The sequence below is a fragment of the Kryptolebias marmoratus genome, linkage group LG14 (genome assembly GCF_001649575.2).
Source record: "Kryptolebias marmoratus isolate JLee-2015 linkage group LG14, ASM164957v2, whole genome shotgun sequence".
NCBI lineage: Eukaryota > Metazoa > Chordata > Actinopteri > Cyprinodontiformes > Rivulidae > Kryptolebias > Kryptolebias marmoratus.
In genome coordinates, this window is record NC_051443.1 from 7,703,664 (window position 1) to 7,718,175 (window position 14,512).

A 14,512-nucleotide genomic window follows, 5' to 3' on the forward strand; every position below is an offset into this window, starting at 1 on the left:
AAATTAAACGAAATAAACATTTGAAATATATGAGTTTGTATGTAATGTATGAATATAATATACAAGTTTCACTTTTTAAATGGAATTACTGAAATCAATCTACTTTTTCATGATATTCTAATTTTATGACCAGCACCTGTAAGTAGAGTTAAGTATAAAAAAGGTTTGCATAATTACTAATGGGCCACTGCAGAACCACAGCTGTCAAAAAGAAAGCAATTTCGTTTTTTAATAGTTGGAAATTATTCATTTTTAAGGTATATGTGATTCTCTGTATATTTTGTCATTTGCAGTTTTAACCAAAAGATGATGTGGGAGATGGGAGCAAAAACAAAACGCAGATTCAAATATTATATTTAGATTTATACCAAGGCTTTTTTTTTACATATTATTTGAGTTTTGCAAATCAATATATGTAGGTGAAGTCTGAATTGTAATGATGCCTTGGCTTGTAGTGACATTATGTCTAGTTGTTGACATGGTACTGTCTGTGATGTGCCTGCATGCGCATTGCAGCTAATAACTCAAACTGTAACTGCTAGCTGAAATGGCAGACGGGAAGTCATGTGTTTGAGGTGTGGCTTTTCTCCCACAGTGACTCTGTGTCCAGTGTTGGCTCTGTGGGGACCGAGGATGTTGGCGAGGGCATGCGTAACTGGTCAAGAGCTCCAAGAGGAGGGTCACACACTGCTGGCTCTCCTTACAGCAGCCAAGATGGCCGTCAGTCTGTCACTGATACCATGAGCACCTACAGCTTCCGGTGAGTCTGGCTACACACGTTTATCCAAGTGTGTACAACTCCTGGCAAAAGCATGGAATCACCACTTTGAAAAATGTTCTGTCACTTTTATTTTGAAGAAAAAAAATGTAAATATGAGACAAAGCTTTTTTTTATCGACTGCTACTGTTGAACAGTTGAACTTAGTAACAGACTAAATGGGTCTTTCATATCAAGTGGGAACAAAAAATATGGGATCAAATAAATAAAATTGCAGATAGACCTATAAAAGGATATTTTAATTTGAAGTGCGGTTCTGTGAAACGGTTATGAGCTGTCAGTATCTTACCTGCTGCAGGTAGCTCTATGAACAAACTCAGTTTGGAAAAAACAGAGATTAGTTGTGACTGTGCAGTCAACAGCTGTTCAGAACAGGGCTGAGAAAAGAGTACTCCCATCCTAAAACAACTCCAATCTAAAAGATATTTCAACGGTTCATGCAAATACTTTAATACTTACCCAGTGTGTCACTTTTGTATTACACAACGATTTAGGTCAATGACTATTTATGCTAAAGGTTGTGTTCGTCTGCGGTCTGTTATTAAACACGGTTTGATGAGAAATACTTTTTGAATAAAACCTAGGCATGATCTTACAGAGAAACTACTTGATGCAAAAGTAATGCCTTGTACCAAACAAAATTATGGCAGTTCAGGCAAACACTGTTTTATTGGCTTTTACATGGCAGGACTTTTCCATCAAATAGTTACTTTGGCTCAGTATATTATTTAGAAGCAACTTTCTCGTGGTTCAACCGTAATGGGCTCCAGACCAGCACAGTCTTTAGTGTAAATAGCCATAAACTTAATGCAAAATTGACAGCAGTGGTTATAAATTGCTTTTGCCACAATAATACGTTTTTCGAGCTGGAGTTTTAAGAGGGCAGTAATTCACTTTGGTCTTGGCCCAGCTCTGACAAGCCATTAGTCCAGTTCAAGGGTCCGATTGCTCATACCCTTTCTGCAAAATCTCACTCACTGAATTGCACACTGAAAAGTCAATTAGGGGGGCAATAGAGGAAACAATGTCTTGCATCTGGGGACACGCTACGCAACTTTTAGAGTCTGACGAGGGCGACAGTTTAAAGGATAAACAAACATGGACGACAGTTGGCTCCCTGCTGCTGTTGTCTGTACAGCTATCGGCTCTTCTGATGCTTTCTCCTGTGTCCCCAACATCTCTTTTTCATTGGCTGTTGTCAATGTGTGTTTACAATTGGGTTTGTAATCAGTTCACGCTACTTGATTGGGTCCAGATTTGGCTGCAGAAATGTAAAAATTCTTGATCGATTGTGACTGAGGTTGGGCTGGGTCTTTACCCCTCATATCCTTCACACATTTGTACCAACTAGCCATACCAACTGTCCCCAACTAGTGCAAACTGCTGCAGACCTTGTCCAACTGGGAATCATGGGTAAAATCTGGCAACAAACAATCAGGCAGTGTGTTCCCAGCTTAAGGGCAGAGAAGTCTTAAGTCTCTGATCTTTTGAATGGAGGACAGCCACCTTCTCACTGCGCTAAAGCCACCAGAAAACCTAAGTTCCAACATTATCTCCTCGTTCAATGCAAATTGGGGATGTATTACTGGATATCTCCTTGTCAAGTTGACTTTTTATATTTAGCCCACTCAGATAGTAAGTTTATGAAATCATTGTACAAATTTTGGCTTTTCTGAATGGAAATCCCTTTTCATTTTGCTTATTTTCTTACAAGCACTGGCTATCTCCATTTTTTGACCATATCTTTTTTGTGTAATTTATTTCTCGATTTTCTTAGAACCTAAGAGTACTGCTTTAAGTTTTCTGTCCTGATGCTTTATCTTTATTAGTCCACCTGCTTACTTTTACAGCCTTCCTGTGTTAAAGGATTTTCTTTGAGTTGTTTTAGAAATCTCACTGATAGCTCTCTAGTAATAAGACTTTTTTCTCCTCGTTGAGCTAAACAAAACAATGTTTTTTGTTGTTGCAATTTTTCTGTTAGTCAGTGGAAGAATGAATAAATTAACATTTTCCAAAACTGGTATTTTGTTTTGCCAGAGGGTTATGTGGAGTAGCAAAACAATTGGGGAGAACATATCCATTTTACAAATTGTGCAAAAGCCTGCTGTTATGATGGACTTCAGTTCATTGTCTCTGTTACTTATCTACAGTTCTTGTGTGGATCTGGATGATGAGGGCTCCGAGGCTAAAGGAGTTGGTGCCAGACGTGTCGGCCAAGCCCCATCTTCCTCAGCCCTGTCTGAGCTGCTAGATGGACTACGTAAACGCAGAGCTGGCGGTGATGCGGGAGAGAGAGCTGGCAGCGCTGTGTCCCTGCCAATTTATCAAACAACTGGAGCCTCAGCTCTCAGACGGAGAGCCTCAGCCCTCTCTCTTGGCCCAGAAGATACCCAGGAGCCCCGACCTGGTCCGAGCATTCTGAAACCACCCTCCCCTCTCCTGCCCCGTGCTGCCAGTACTCGCTCTATCCCCGACTCTCAGGCGCCGACAGCTGGAACCAAGCTTTCTCGCTTCAACTCAAGTGATTTTCAGACTTCTCTCCCATCGTTGCCGCACCTCTCTTCCTTGTCATCCCCCGTTACCGCTCGACATCCCCCACCTTCCCTGTCAATCCCAGAGGAAGACCTCGATGAACCCCTTCGTTCGGTGACGACTCCCATCCAGCACTCCCCACAAACACAACGGCGGTGCACGTTGGGGAATCTTACAGCAGCGAATGGAAGTGAAGGCCTGCTGGTTTCAGAACCCCTGGTCTTCCAAAACCGCTGTCTGGCTGGTGACCGATCCGACGCAGCCTCTGACATCCTGCCTGCGATCCGAAGAGCGCAGTCCACCAGCAGCCTTGCCGGTTCAGTCAGAGGAGGCCGAAGAGCGCTGAGTGTCCATTTTGGAGAGCTGCCTCCCTCAATCCGCAGCAGGAAAGCCTCTGAAACAGATTCGTCCAGCTCAGGTGGATCAGGAGGAAGTTCCCAGGGTAGCGGGCCAAAATGCAGGTTTCAGAGGCCGCAGGGAGAGAGACTGGAAGCAGAGGGCAGCGAGGGGGGAGACGTGGCTTTAGTCATGAAGAAATACCTGAGAAAGGAGACGGACTGAAGAAGAAAAGGTGAGCCGTCTTGATTCGACCAAATGGAACAAACCATGAGCCAAGATATTCCTTGTTGGTCATTTCAACCAACATGACAGCTAACACAAATCCTGCCAAACATAACTAACTGTAAAACCAGTTCTGCAGGTACTAGATGTTTAATTATCTAAATGGTGTTTTTAGATTACAAGGTTACACATTTAACATACACCATGACATTTCAAGTGGCTAAAAAAAAACTATTGCAAATTTGGGTCTTCTAATCCAGCATTAAGAAGCTCTTTAACAGCATTTGCATACATTTGCACATGATTGCTGCTTTGGCAATCATGCAAATGAGTTCAGACAACAGCTTTAAGAGGAAAATAATGCTCTCCACGATGATCATTGTCTGGAAACATGGCCTTGATTATTTTGGACTTGACTGCATACTGGCACCACAACAGAAAATTCATCAGACAAGGTTCATTAATCACATAAAATAACACAAAACATCATTTTCTCAATGAGAAGGCAAAACACGATGCAGGATTTTTCAGTCTCAGTTCAATATACAGTTGGTAGGAGAGATTCTCAGGTGGTAGATGAGTGCAGGTTAAGACTTGTATCTGAAGCTGAACATCACATAACACCTCTCTCTCATCATCCTCTGAGTTCTGACCAACATCTTTTTTTCTTTTATCTCCCATCAGGCTCTTTATGTGTCCACATCCAGCTGTGAGCTTCAAAGATGCTGCAGATCACAGAACGCCAAATGGAAATACTTCAGAAGTTGGAGCAAATGCCTTTTAACTCCTTATAACAACATTAAAACCACTTAAAATACATTTGTTGTATTTTTCAAACAAATACTGTTTATATATGAATAAAATTATAAAAAATGACACTCCTGAATAAGGTTTGATTCTCATTCGTGTGCTGCATTTTCACTTTCAGTCACTGGGTTAGGGTTGCTCTCCTGCTCAATAATGCACGTGTATAGATCTGTCTTTAGGACGATGCAGGCGCTGTGAAATTCCAACCCGCTACGGCGCAGCACGTTTCCAGTGATGTTTGTTCTTGATATCTGCCTTCAGATCATTAGCAACTCCCCCCTGTGTAGTTGTGAGCTGATCCCTCGCCTTTTTCAAGATCATCCTTACCCCATGAGGTAAGATCTTTCATGGAGCTCCAGACCCAGGGAGATTTATGGTTATTTCTTCCATTTCTGAATGTTCACATCAACAGTTGACGACTCCTCGCCAAGTTTCTCGCTGACAGCTCTGTGGTCCTGAAATGGATTCTGTACACAGGTGACCCGTACATTGAAAATAGGAGTGTCTGTAGATTGATATGTTGACTATGGGCTCATAATCAATCTGTTGGAGCCAGAATGCTGGCTGGGTTGTTGGGTATCAAATACTTGTGTTTGTACCTTTCCCCTCGAAACTTCCATGAACATTTTTAGGCAATTTCAGGTGGACCAGTCATGGTGATTGAGTCTCCCAAAGAAAAGAAAAAAAAAAAAGCTTAGTCCAAATGACATGTCCGATTTTAGTAAAGAATTACTGTATTTCCCGCACTATAGGGCGCACTGAATTATCAGACGCACTGTCAGTGAATGGTCCATTTTCAAACTTTTGTCATATATAAGGCGTACCGGACTATAAGGCACATCATTGTGCACGTGCACCTCCCAATTTTGTAACTTCGGGGACTGCATGCTTTTAAGACATCTTTTTACCTTTCACGTTTGAAACAGAATTCCATGTTGCAAAGTTGTCTTTTACAACGCTAACCATTACCCCCACCCTGCAGCACAACACTGACCTTTGTCTGAGAAACAATTCTGCTCGCTGAGTTCCTGTTGAGCTTAAGGGGAGTGATGTGAGGCATCTGGAGGCTGAAAACTCTCTCCCAGGAGAGGAGAATACTCAGGTGGAACCGGAGAATATCTCCAGGCAGAAAAGTGCTGTGGGGCTGACATTTTACTGGTGCGTGGTCAGAATAAATGATGTCCGTGAGATGTGGAGAAAATATCTCAGGCTTACATAAAACAGCAAATATAGTACAGTACTGCGCAAAAGATTGACCCACCTTTCCTTTATGTTGTGCTTCCCAGCAGCCAGACTTCATTGTAATCTTTTAAAGTAATCTTGCTCACTAATTCTCAAGGCTTTCTGAAGGTCTTTCAAAGTTTTTTTTTTTTACATTTGCTGATTTTTCACTCACTTTCAGTCACCTTTCTGAACTAGACTATTTTCAGAGTAAAGTATCTGGTTTGTAAAGCCTCACAATACTGACATATAAATCATCCAAGCATGAAAAAGTCTGCCAAACTCAAGATAATGAGTTTATGACTGTAATTCTTACAGACTCCTTAAATTAAATATTATGACCTGTTTATAGTGTTTAATTGGACACCTCAGTTGTAGTAAATCATTAATGTAATCACCGGTTTTAAAATAATATTATTGTTTTGACTTCATTGGTGAGGGGGAGGTAACCCCTGTTTGACAAATGGAAACTCAAAAACAGCACTAAGAGCTTTATGGGCTGAATATGCAGCTGAAAGTGCTGGGGATGAGATTGTTATGGTTTTCCAGCTCCAAACCTCCTCCTCGTGCAGCTTCAGCAGTGTGTGTCGAGGCTGCAGTTCCTTGAGTCGTCCACTGTGGGGCGCAGCATCGTCAATAAACAGGACGCTCGCGTCTGTGACCTGGAAAACAAACTGGAGTTTTAAAAAGGCCAAGCCAAAAGGTTCGAGGTAAGATCAGATAATGCTTTTCCTATTTCAACACATAATTACCCTATCTGATATTGAAATCCCTGCTTGGCTTTATCTCAGTTTTGACCTAATTTTCTGGAATATGCAGGTGCTGGTGCTGCGTCTGAGGTACAGTGTGGTGCGTCTGGGAGAAGGGCTGGAGCTGAGCCAGAGGGAGCTGGGAAAAGTCTGCTCAAACTGATGTCTGTCTTCACAAAACTGATCATCAGCAGATGTTTTCACACAGAATGTACTCAGCCATACTGTCAGCACGGAGTTCAGAATATCTTTCAAAGCAACAAAAATCACTTTAATGTTCAAGAAGTGTCAACGCACAGTTATATCATGTTATGAAAGAACATTTTATATTTGTGGATGAAACTTGTTTTTCGACTACCTGCAAATAAGGTACCAGGACATGGAGCAAACTCGGGTTGGCTCACGGGTTCTGATGTTCAGAACCCCATGTAGATGCACCCTGTTTTCCATTTCGCTTCCGCCACAACTCCTTCTGTTGAACTTGTGACCTGCTGTAACATATAATAAACCACAACAAGACATTTATCTTGTTTAAGTTCTTGGGTCCACAATTATTTTTAAAAAATCCATCATAGAAGCTTTCTTTAATGTCCTAATGCCCGAGGACAGAATGTCAAACAATGATTTTATGTGCCTCTACCTCATTTGGGAGCATCTCCAGCTCAGGTTCTGTAAAGTTCCTCTTTTTTTTCCATGTTTGGATGCGATTTTTCATCGTGCAAGAGGGGAAAATCACACCTGCAGGGCATATTTGCATCTATTTGCATATTTAAAGTTGTTTGTGCGCACGCCATTTTCTTGATATAAACGCACGCCATGATTCAGTTGAAAATCCACTCAAATCTTTGTACTTCTCAGCTCCTCACTACCCTGAAAAGGGGCAAGTGGGTGAAGACAATGGATAAATGGAGCTCTTTGCTTAGCTCACTCATATTGCATGTTTGGGTCTCAGCTCTTTGCATCATGGATATATGGTTGATCCTCAACCGCACATTTTTCTTTCTATCCAACAACAAATTTACGGTTTAATTCTGTCTGGATATTTATGCCCTTAAAATGACAGAGCCAGTCGTGGGGCAGAAACAGTGAAAGAGTCATTAAAGTCACATGGATCGCTCCTGTGTATCATTTGGGCCATTGTCACCTGTGAATTGTTTGTGTGAGGGGCTGCAGGCACATGTTTCTTGGTTGAAATTGTTGTGAAACTGCCTCTGCAGTACCTGTGCACCACTTAAGCTGCTAAATATAATCCCCAACGGGTGATGCTCCTATCCAAGCTATTAGACAACATTTTAGAAGCAGGCTGGCAGAAAACACTTCCTCCAGGCGATGACTGAAAGTGCACCATGCTTCCAAAACCCATCTCAGTACCAGAAAACAACAGCTGGTCTATTATCTGGCTGGAAATATTACTGTCATTAGAACTTTATGACGACAGCAACACTGATAACACAGATAAAGAGCTCTTGCACACTCGCACTGGATCAACATGTAAGAAACCCATAAATCCATCAGTCTAGTAGGTATATCTGGTTTATCTTAAGGAGGTTGTAAGAGCTAGTTAAGATTATTTAGAAGTTGGGTTGTATGCAGTACTTTTATATAACATTGTGACTGACAGAGCATACAATTACAGCGTTACAATTACAATCACCCATACAGCTTCCAGGTTATTTGTTGGTCATTCAGCATCACTCAGGACTGTTTGTGTTCAGACTACCAAACAAATAGCAATAAAAATAGGCCAGACCGCTTCTGATGGTCTTAGTGAAGATGTTTCCAGTGCATATTAAGAGTATTCATTCACATCTGCTCATATTGAAAATGCTCAGTAGCATTCTCGTTGGATCACTGTCCTGCTGCATGACTCAGTTTGGTTCAGCTGTCAGGCCGTTGACCTCATGTTATTTTTTTTCTAAAACACTTTAGTATAAAGTATATAAAGGAATTTAATGTCAACGTAATAACTGCAGGGTTCCCATGACCTGTGGCTGCGAAAACAAGCCCAAAGCATCATTGCTCCACCACCGTGCTTAAAATTGGCACGAGGAGTTGGTGCTGATGTGAAGTTTTGTTTTCTGTAAATAGCTTGCTGTCCATTACGTCAAACATCTCTCCTTTTGTCTCATCTGCCCAAAGGACATTGTTACAGAAGTTTTGTGGTTTGATCAGATGCAACTTTCCAAACCAAAGTCGTGCTGCCATGTTCTTTTTCTCTCCTGTCAACACTTCCAAAAGAGCCACACTTGTTCTTTTTCTACCTTCCTGAACTTTGACAGCATATGCCAACTGAGGCCTGCAGAGTCTGTGTTACAGCCCTTGAGTTATTTTGCAGTTTTGTTTGTTAGTTTTCCACAATGTGGCATCAAGTGAACCTACTAGGATGCCCTGTGCAGGGAAAAGAGATAGAAATCTTGAATTTTTGACTCTAAGCTGCTTTAAAATGAGCTTAAAAACCTTGCCTTTGAATAAATAATAACACAGTGCAATACTGTATGCCATAAGTTGGGCACTGGAGATTGTATCGACCTCAATTTGAGGCTGCTATGAACCAAATATTTTAAATTTTTAAACACAATAAAAATAATAACTTAAATCTTGAATGTAAAAATGTGTGGATGTTTTGTTGCAAAGTAACTCATGAATTACCAAACAGATTTCAATGAAACTTTTAGCCAACATTTTACAGACACTGAGCACTGTCCCCAACACATCTTTTGAGTGCAACACTTTGTGCAACATCTTTGCTTCAAACCTTAGCATTAACTGGTTGAGTCAACCCTGTTTTCTATTAGCAAAAATATCTCATAAACCACAGAAGTTGAATAAAACTTTCAGAAATGAATGACTGGCTGCACATCTAATATAAACATTTGGACTCAAACCAATTCAAGATGGCTGCCACAGCTAATCATTCTTAATCATTCAATAAAAAAGACAGCAAATGAAATATGACAGGATAATCTCACAAAGGTCTTTTTCTTTGTACTTACCAAAAGTCACTGTAATCAAAAAACTTAGTTTAATTTTCACCTTTTGTTATAATCTTTAAAAAAAATAAACGTTAGTTAACTCAGTGGTTAAAGCTGAGTGTTCTGCATTAAAGTGTTCCTAATATTTTGCCACCCAACATGTTGTTTAGTCGCTAAGAATGTCAGCTGTACTCTTTTTTTTGTTCTCACCCTCAGCTGATTTCTTTATGACCTCAGAGCTGAGGAAAATGAAGCGCTTTCACAATTATTCTGTCATTAGTGCAAAGTAATTCACACACGCCAGAATGCCCTTTAACAAGCTACCAAATGGCTGTGCACACACACACACACGCATCCTTCATGAATAGACATATTCAAACACACAACAACAGACACATTTATCCTCCTCCCACTTACTCAGAACCATTCTTAACGTCTTCTCTCCCTCATCCTGCTTCCTCTCTCTCTCTCACTGTGATTAATTTTCATTATCCCTTCAAGGTTACCACACACACACACACACATGCACATACTTATTAGTCTCTATGACAACCCCTGCACCCACACCCGTCTCCTCAATGCCAACAAAGCCAATAACTTTGAAAGCTTAGGAGCGTTTGTGTAGGTGCTTGCGCCTGTGATTGTGTTTGCCGGCATGTAGCAGGATGCTCGAAAGGCGGGATTAAAAGAAAAGAAACTCATCTGAGATGAATTAATAAATCACTCTGTTCTCCCAGTGTCAGAGGGGCGTGTGCAACAAATTTCTTCTAAATAAACCGGGCAGAGCTCAACAGACATCTGCACCAGACCTTAGGTCATAGGACTGTGTGTGTATTTGAGGGGATGAGAGGACATGCCATTGGACATTCAGGGTTTGACTGATGAGGTAATACAGGCTCCACTGAAGGTAATTACTATGGCGGATTGGGCCCCAGGGTCTTTACAGGTTGGTGGGGGGAGACGCGCAGCTGGCCTGTTGAAGGTGAGCGTCATGTTCGCCCTCATGTCCACGAACGTCCTTTAATCTGATTTGTTTACAGGAAATGCAGGTGGAGGAGCTCACTGCTATCAGACAGACGTTACAAGCCGACCTGGAGACGTCCATTTACCAACAGCTCACACTGGATTTAAAGCAGGCTTTTGTGCTTTTTGCAGCCCTTAGTCTGACATGCACTCTTGGAAGGGAGGATACCATAAAAGGGGTATTTGATTGGTTATAATCTACAACTTCATGACCAGATGTCACAAAACCCCACTTACTGCATCTTAAAGAAAATACCAGTCAATTCTAAAAGTATTAATGAGACAACATTAATGATTCTTTTATATCTGTTAAGTAACAAGCTATTGTTAATGTTAAAATTTTTCTGACAGCTTTTGCCAACTAGCATTCTGTAACTTCAAGAAAATTGGGCATAAATGAGTCCACCTGTTCATCAGGAGCAGAGCTAAAGGTACTACTTCACAGAGCTGCGACTGTTGGACACTAATTAGTGACCTGACTCAATATAAAAAATAAAAAAATGTAGATTTTCTCCTACTGAATTCTGAGTATTTGTGACTAAGCGACCAACAAGCCATGCACCCGCATTTTGCATGACTAATTTTTGAAAATCACAGCATATTTTTGTTCACACGTTTAGTCCTTTGTTGCCCACATCATACTCACCTCAGCCTGCTTTGTACCCACCTTAGCAGCCGCTGGTTTATGATTTAGTCTGCTGGAGTACACTTTAGAAATGAAAAAAGAGGCAGATTTGGACCAGTATTTATTAACAGTGTGATGCAGCACTCACACTATTCTTATCCTGTTTATATATATTTTTTTCTGTATGTTTTTTTGGACTCAAACTAGTTCTGCATACTTTGTGCTATTTTAGCGATATGCTGGTGTAGATTCTCAGTTGTCCTGGCCATGGTAAATTCAAAAAAGGTTAAAAAGCAAAAATAACTGGACAGAACAGAAATCCAGTTGTTTTTGTTTTTTAAATCTTTTTTGTATTTTAGCGATTCATATATCAAAACCTTTGGCTCAGTCATTCAAAATGTAAGTGACAAGACTGTGAGCCTCTGCAACTCAAGTGAGGAAATTGAGAACATTCTGGAAGCCCTCTAATGAATGTTGTTCGCCAACTAGTCACAGTCCAGTGAGATGCTGCCTAAAAGGTTAGAGAGGAGCTGATGCACTGCCTGTGGCAGTATGTGGGTTGCCCTGGTCTTTAGCAGGTTTGGTGTTTTTGCTTCCTTTTTGTTGTACTGCTCCTTAAGGATGGAAGCTAAGCTGGTCATACTTTCAATAATTGTTGCTCTTTTTAGAAGGAAAGTGTTTATGTTTAATTAGTTTCTAAGCCTTATGTTACATTGTGCTTAAGTTTGTATTGGATATACAATACCACTGGTGGGCATGATCATGATGGCTCCTATGATCACAGTAGTGGTTCTTGGGCTGTTAAAAATGTCCCCGTTTAGGCCCTGAACTCACTGGTTGTCTGTCATGTCACCTTCACAGGAAGCTGACATTAATTGCCTCTTGCATGTCAGCTCTCAGTCAGTAAAGGGAACCTGGCTTGTTGTGCTCATGCTTGCCAATAGGGAGAGTGGCTTTTCACAAGGTTGTATTCACACACGTCTCCCTGATGGGTTGGGAAGTTCTGTGTGTTGGTGAGGCATCTTGATGTGCAGTTCAAGCTCCACATCAGGTAGTTAGAGTTGTTACCAACTTTGCCAGCTATGAGGCACTTTTGCCTATTTTCTATTCAACAGGGCCACTCATGTTCCCGGGTGCCTGAATTTAGGTGCAGATTTGCTCTCCAGAGTCAGATGTCTGCTTAGAGAGTGTAGACTTTAGTCATTAATGGTGGCTCAGACTTGGCACCTGTTTAGAACCTGCTCTTTTTCTTCTTTTTCTTGTAAAATGTGCACATTACTGTCCTCAGGAAGCAAGAGAAGAAGTCCAGTTGCCTTGTATTTAACCACTTAGGATAATCCTGTCTTGGATGAATCTACACCAACGTATGTCATTGATTGTTTTGGCCATGACTGCATACTTGCGCCAAGGCAGCAAAACCACCCGACAGGCTAATTATTCACATAAAACAACACAAAACAATAACATAATTTTCTTCCAAATGAGCAATTCCTGCTGGAAAAAGGTCTAGCATGACTCAGACATAATCAGTTTTTTTTTAGTCCCAGTTCATTTTGTGAAGGAGAGATTTTCAGATAAATGCAGGCTCACACTTCTATCTGTGGATGAACAGCGCATTACACCGCTCTTTCACATCCTCCTCTGAGTTCTGACCAACGTGTTCGTTTAGATATAACTTTTAGTCTCCCTTCAGTCTCTTTATGTGTCCAAATCCAGCTGTGAGCTTCAAAGAGACTCGAGATCACAGGATGGCGATGGAAATACTTCAGAGGCCATCACAAATGATTTTTTTTGACCTGTCCTATGGATATTAAAACCACCTAAAATACATTTGTTGTAATTTCAAATATGTACTGTTAAGATTTGTGAGTCTCTTTCATGTGTTGCACTTCTCACTTTTATTCCTTTATCAGCAATAAATGTTTCTGTTGCAGTCTACTTTCTCGTTACACATATTTAAATCTCTTCTTTAATACGGCCAAAACTTTACTTGACATACTTAACAATAAATGATGGATGTATATGAGATGCACTTGATTTGATTTGGGGTTTCATCTAAAACTGAACACTGGACATTACATGACTTACTCCCTCTGCCTGCTGTTTGCACAGATAGAAGTTCAAATCCGATCAAACTCAACCTTCTGTCATGTTAAATGTTGCTTATATTCAGTTTATTAAGATGCAGTCATGGGAAAAAGAAAGTCCACCCTCTTTCAGTTTTATGGTTTTACTCCTCAGGACATAATAAAATGAATGCTGAGCATTCCTTGAAGAAATGCATATCATCTGCCACCTTTCATACCAGAGTTTTAAACTGAAGTTATCTTATGGTCCAAAATTATTCACAGAAAACTTCAAATGTAAAGACAACTGATTCCACCAGGTCATTTTTTAAATAAACAAAAGCAAAGCCAAAATGGAAAGCTATAGATTATTTTAATAACACTTATTATGTGACAACTTTAGAAACCAAAAGCAAAGAAGCGGCCAAAATCCAAACCCAAACGCAAAAAGCCACAGATTCTGACTGAAACCTATATGTGTATATATATATATATATATATATATATATATATATAAACTAAGTTAGTGAAATGAAATCAAAAATGGAGATCTTCTGAACTTGGCCAGTGAATGAATAAACATGTACAGTAATTCTAAATGTCAAATTTCACTCTAGTCTCAGAGAGTATATACAGTAAGTTAAACTTTAAGCTTACTTTAACTGTTAAAGTAAGCTTTCTGCTGTGTCTGGAGATTATGTAAGTGAATTTATTGGCTGTGTGATTTTTATCCTTGTTTGTTGCTCAGCATGAGCTGAATCAGAGTTCATCTGGAGGTAACATTTACTGTAAGTAGTTCAGCTAAACAACAGCAGACGTGAGGGAAAGCCAAAATGCAATATATACCCACTGCTTCATATCACACTTTAAAATTTCTGCTCTTTGTGAGGTATCTGGAGTGTTTTTAGGTACATATATTAAGACTCTTATTATTGTCGTATTTGTGATTACACAACAATACAAAACAGCCCTGCAACTGAATCCCTTCCTCATAAATACAAAGTGTATTTCTTACAACTTTCAACAATCGGGCTCTGCATGGTTACACTCATTTCCTTTCTTTTTTGTTTCCGGAAGCATACAAAGAAAAGATAACTACTCTGCAGTGAAAAGCAGAACCAAAACTAAATATTACAGCCTCACTTGTAAAATCCTGAGAGTTGTGCTGCTTTATTATT

At 40.3% G+C, this 14,512-nt stretch overlaps 1 protein-coding gene across 4 annotated transcripts in view; it reads left to right on the top strand.

Annotated features, from left to right (window-relative positions):
- The window catches only part of LOC108245387 (unconventional myosin-XVIIIb), a 59,797-nt gene extending 55,050 nt beyond the window's left edge, over positions 1 to 4,747 (top strand). For 3 of the 4 annotated variants that reach the window (XM_017432269.3, XM_017432268.3, XM_017432270.3), the window contains 3 exons: positions 596 to 760; positions 2,929 to 3,881; positions 4,556 to 4,747. In XM_017432269.3, the coding sequence (XP_017287758.1) occupies positions 596 to 760; positions 2,929 to 3,871 (1,108 nt within the window). In that variant the 3' untranslated portion in view covers positions 3,872 to 3,881; positions 4,556 to 4,747. Of the gene's footprint in view, positions 1 to 595; positions 761 to 2,928; positions 3,882 to 4,555 lie in introns of those variants that run through there. The other variant, XR_005234013.1, reaches the window with a different exon arrangement.
- Positions 4,748 to 14,512: the final 9,765 nt, after the last annotated feature.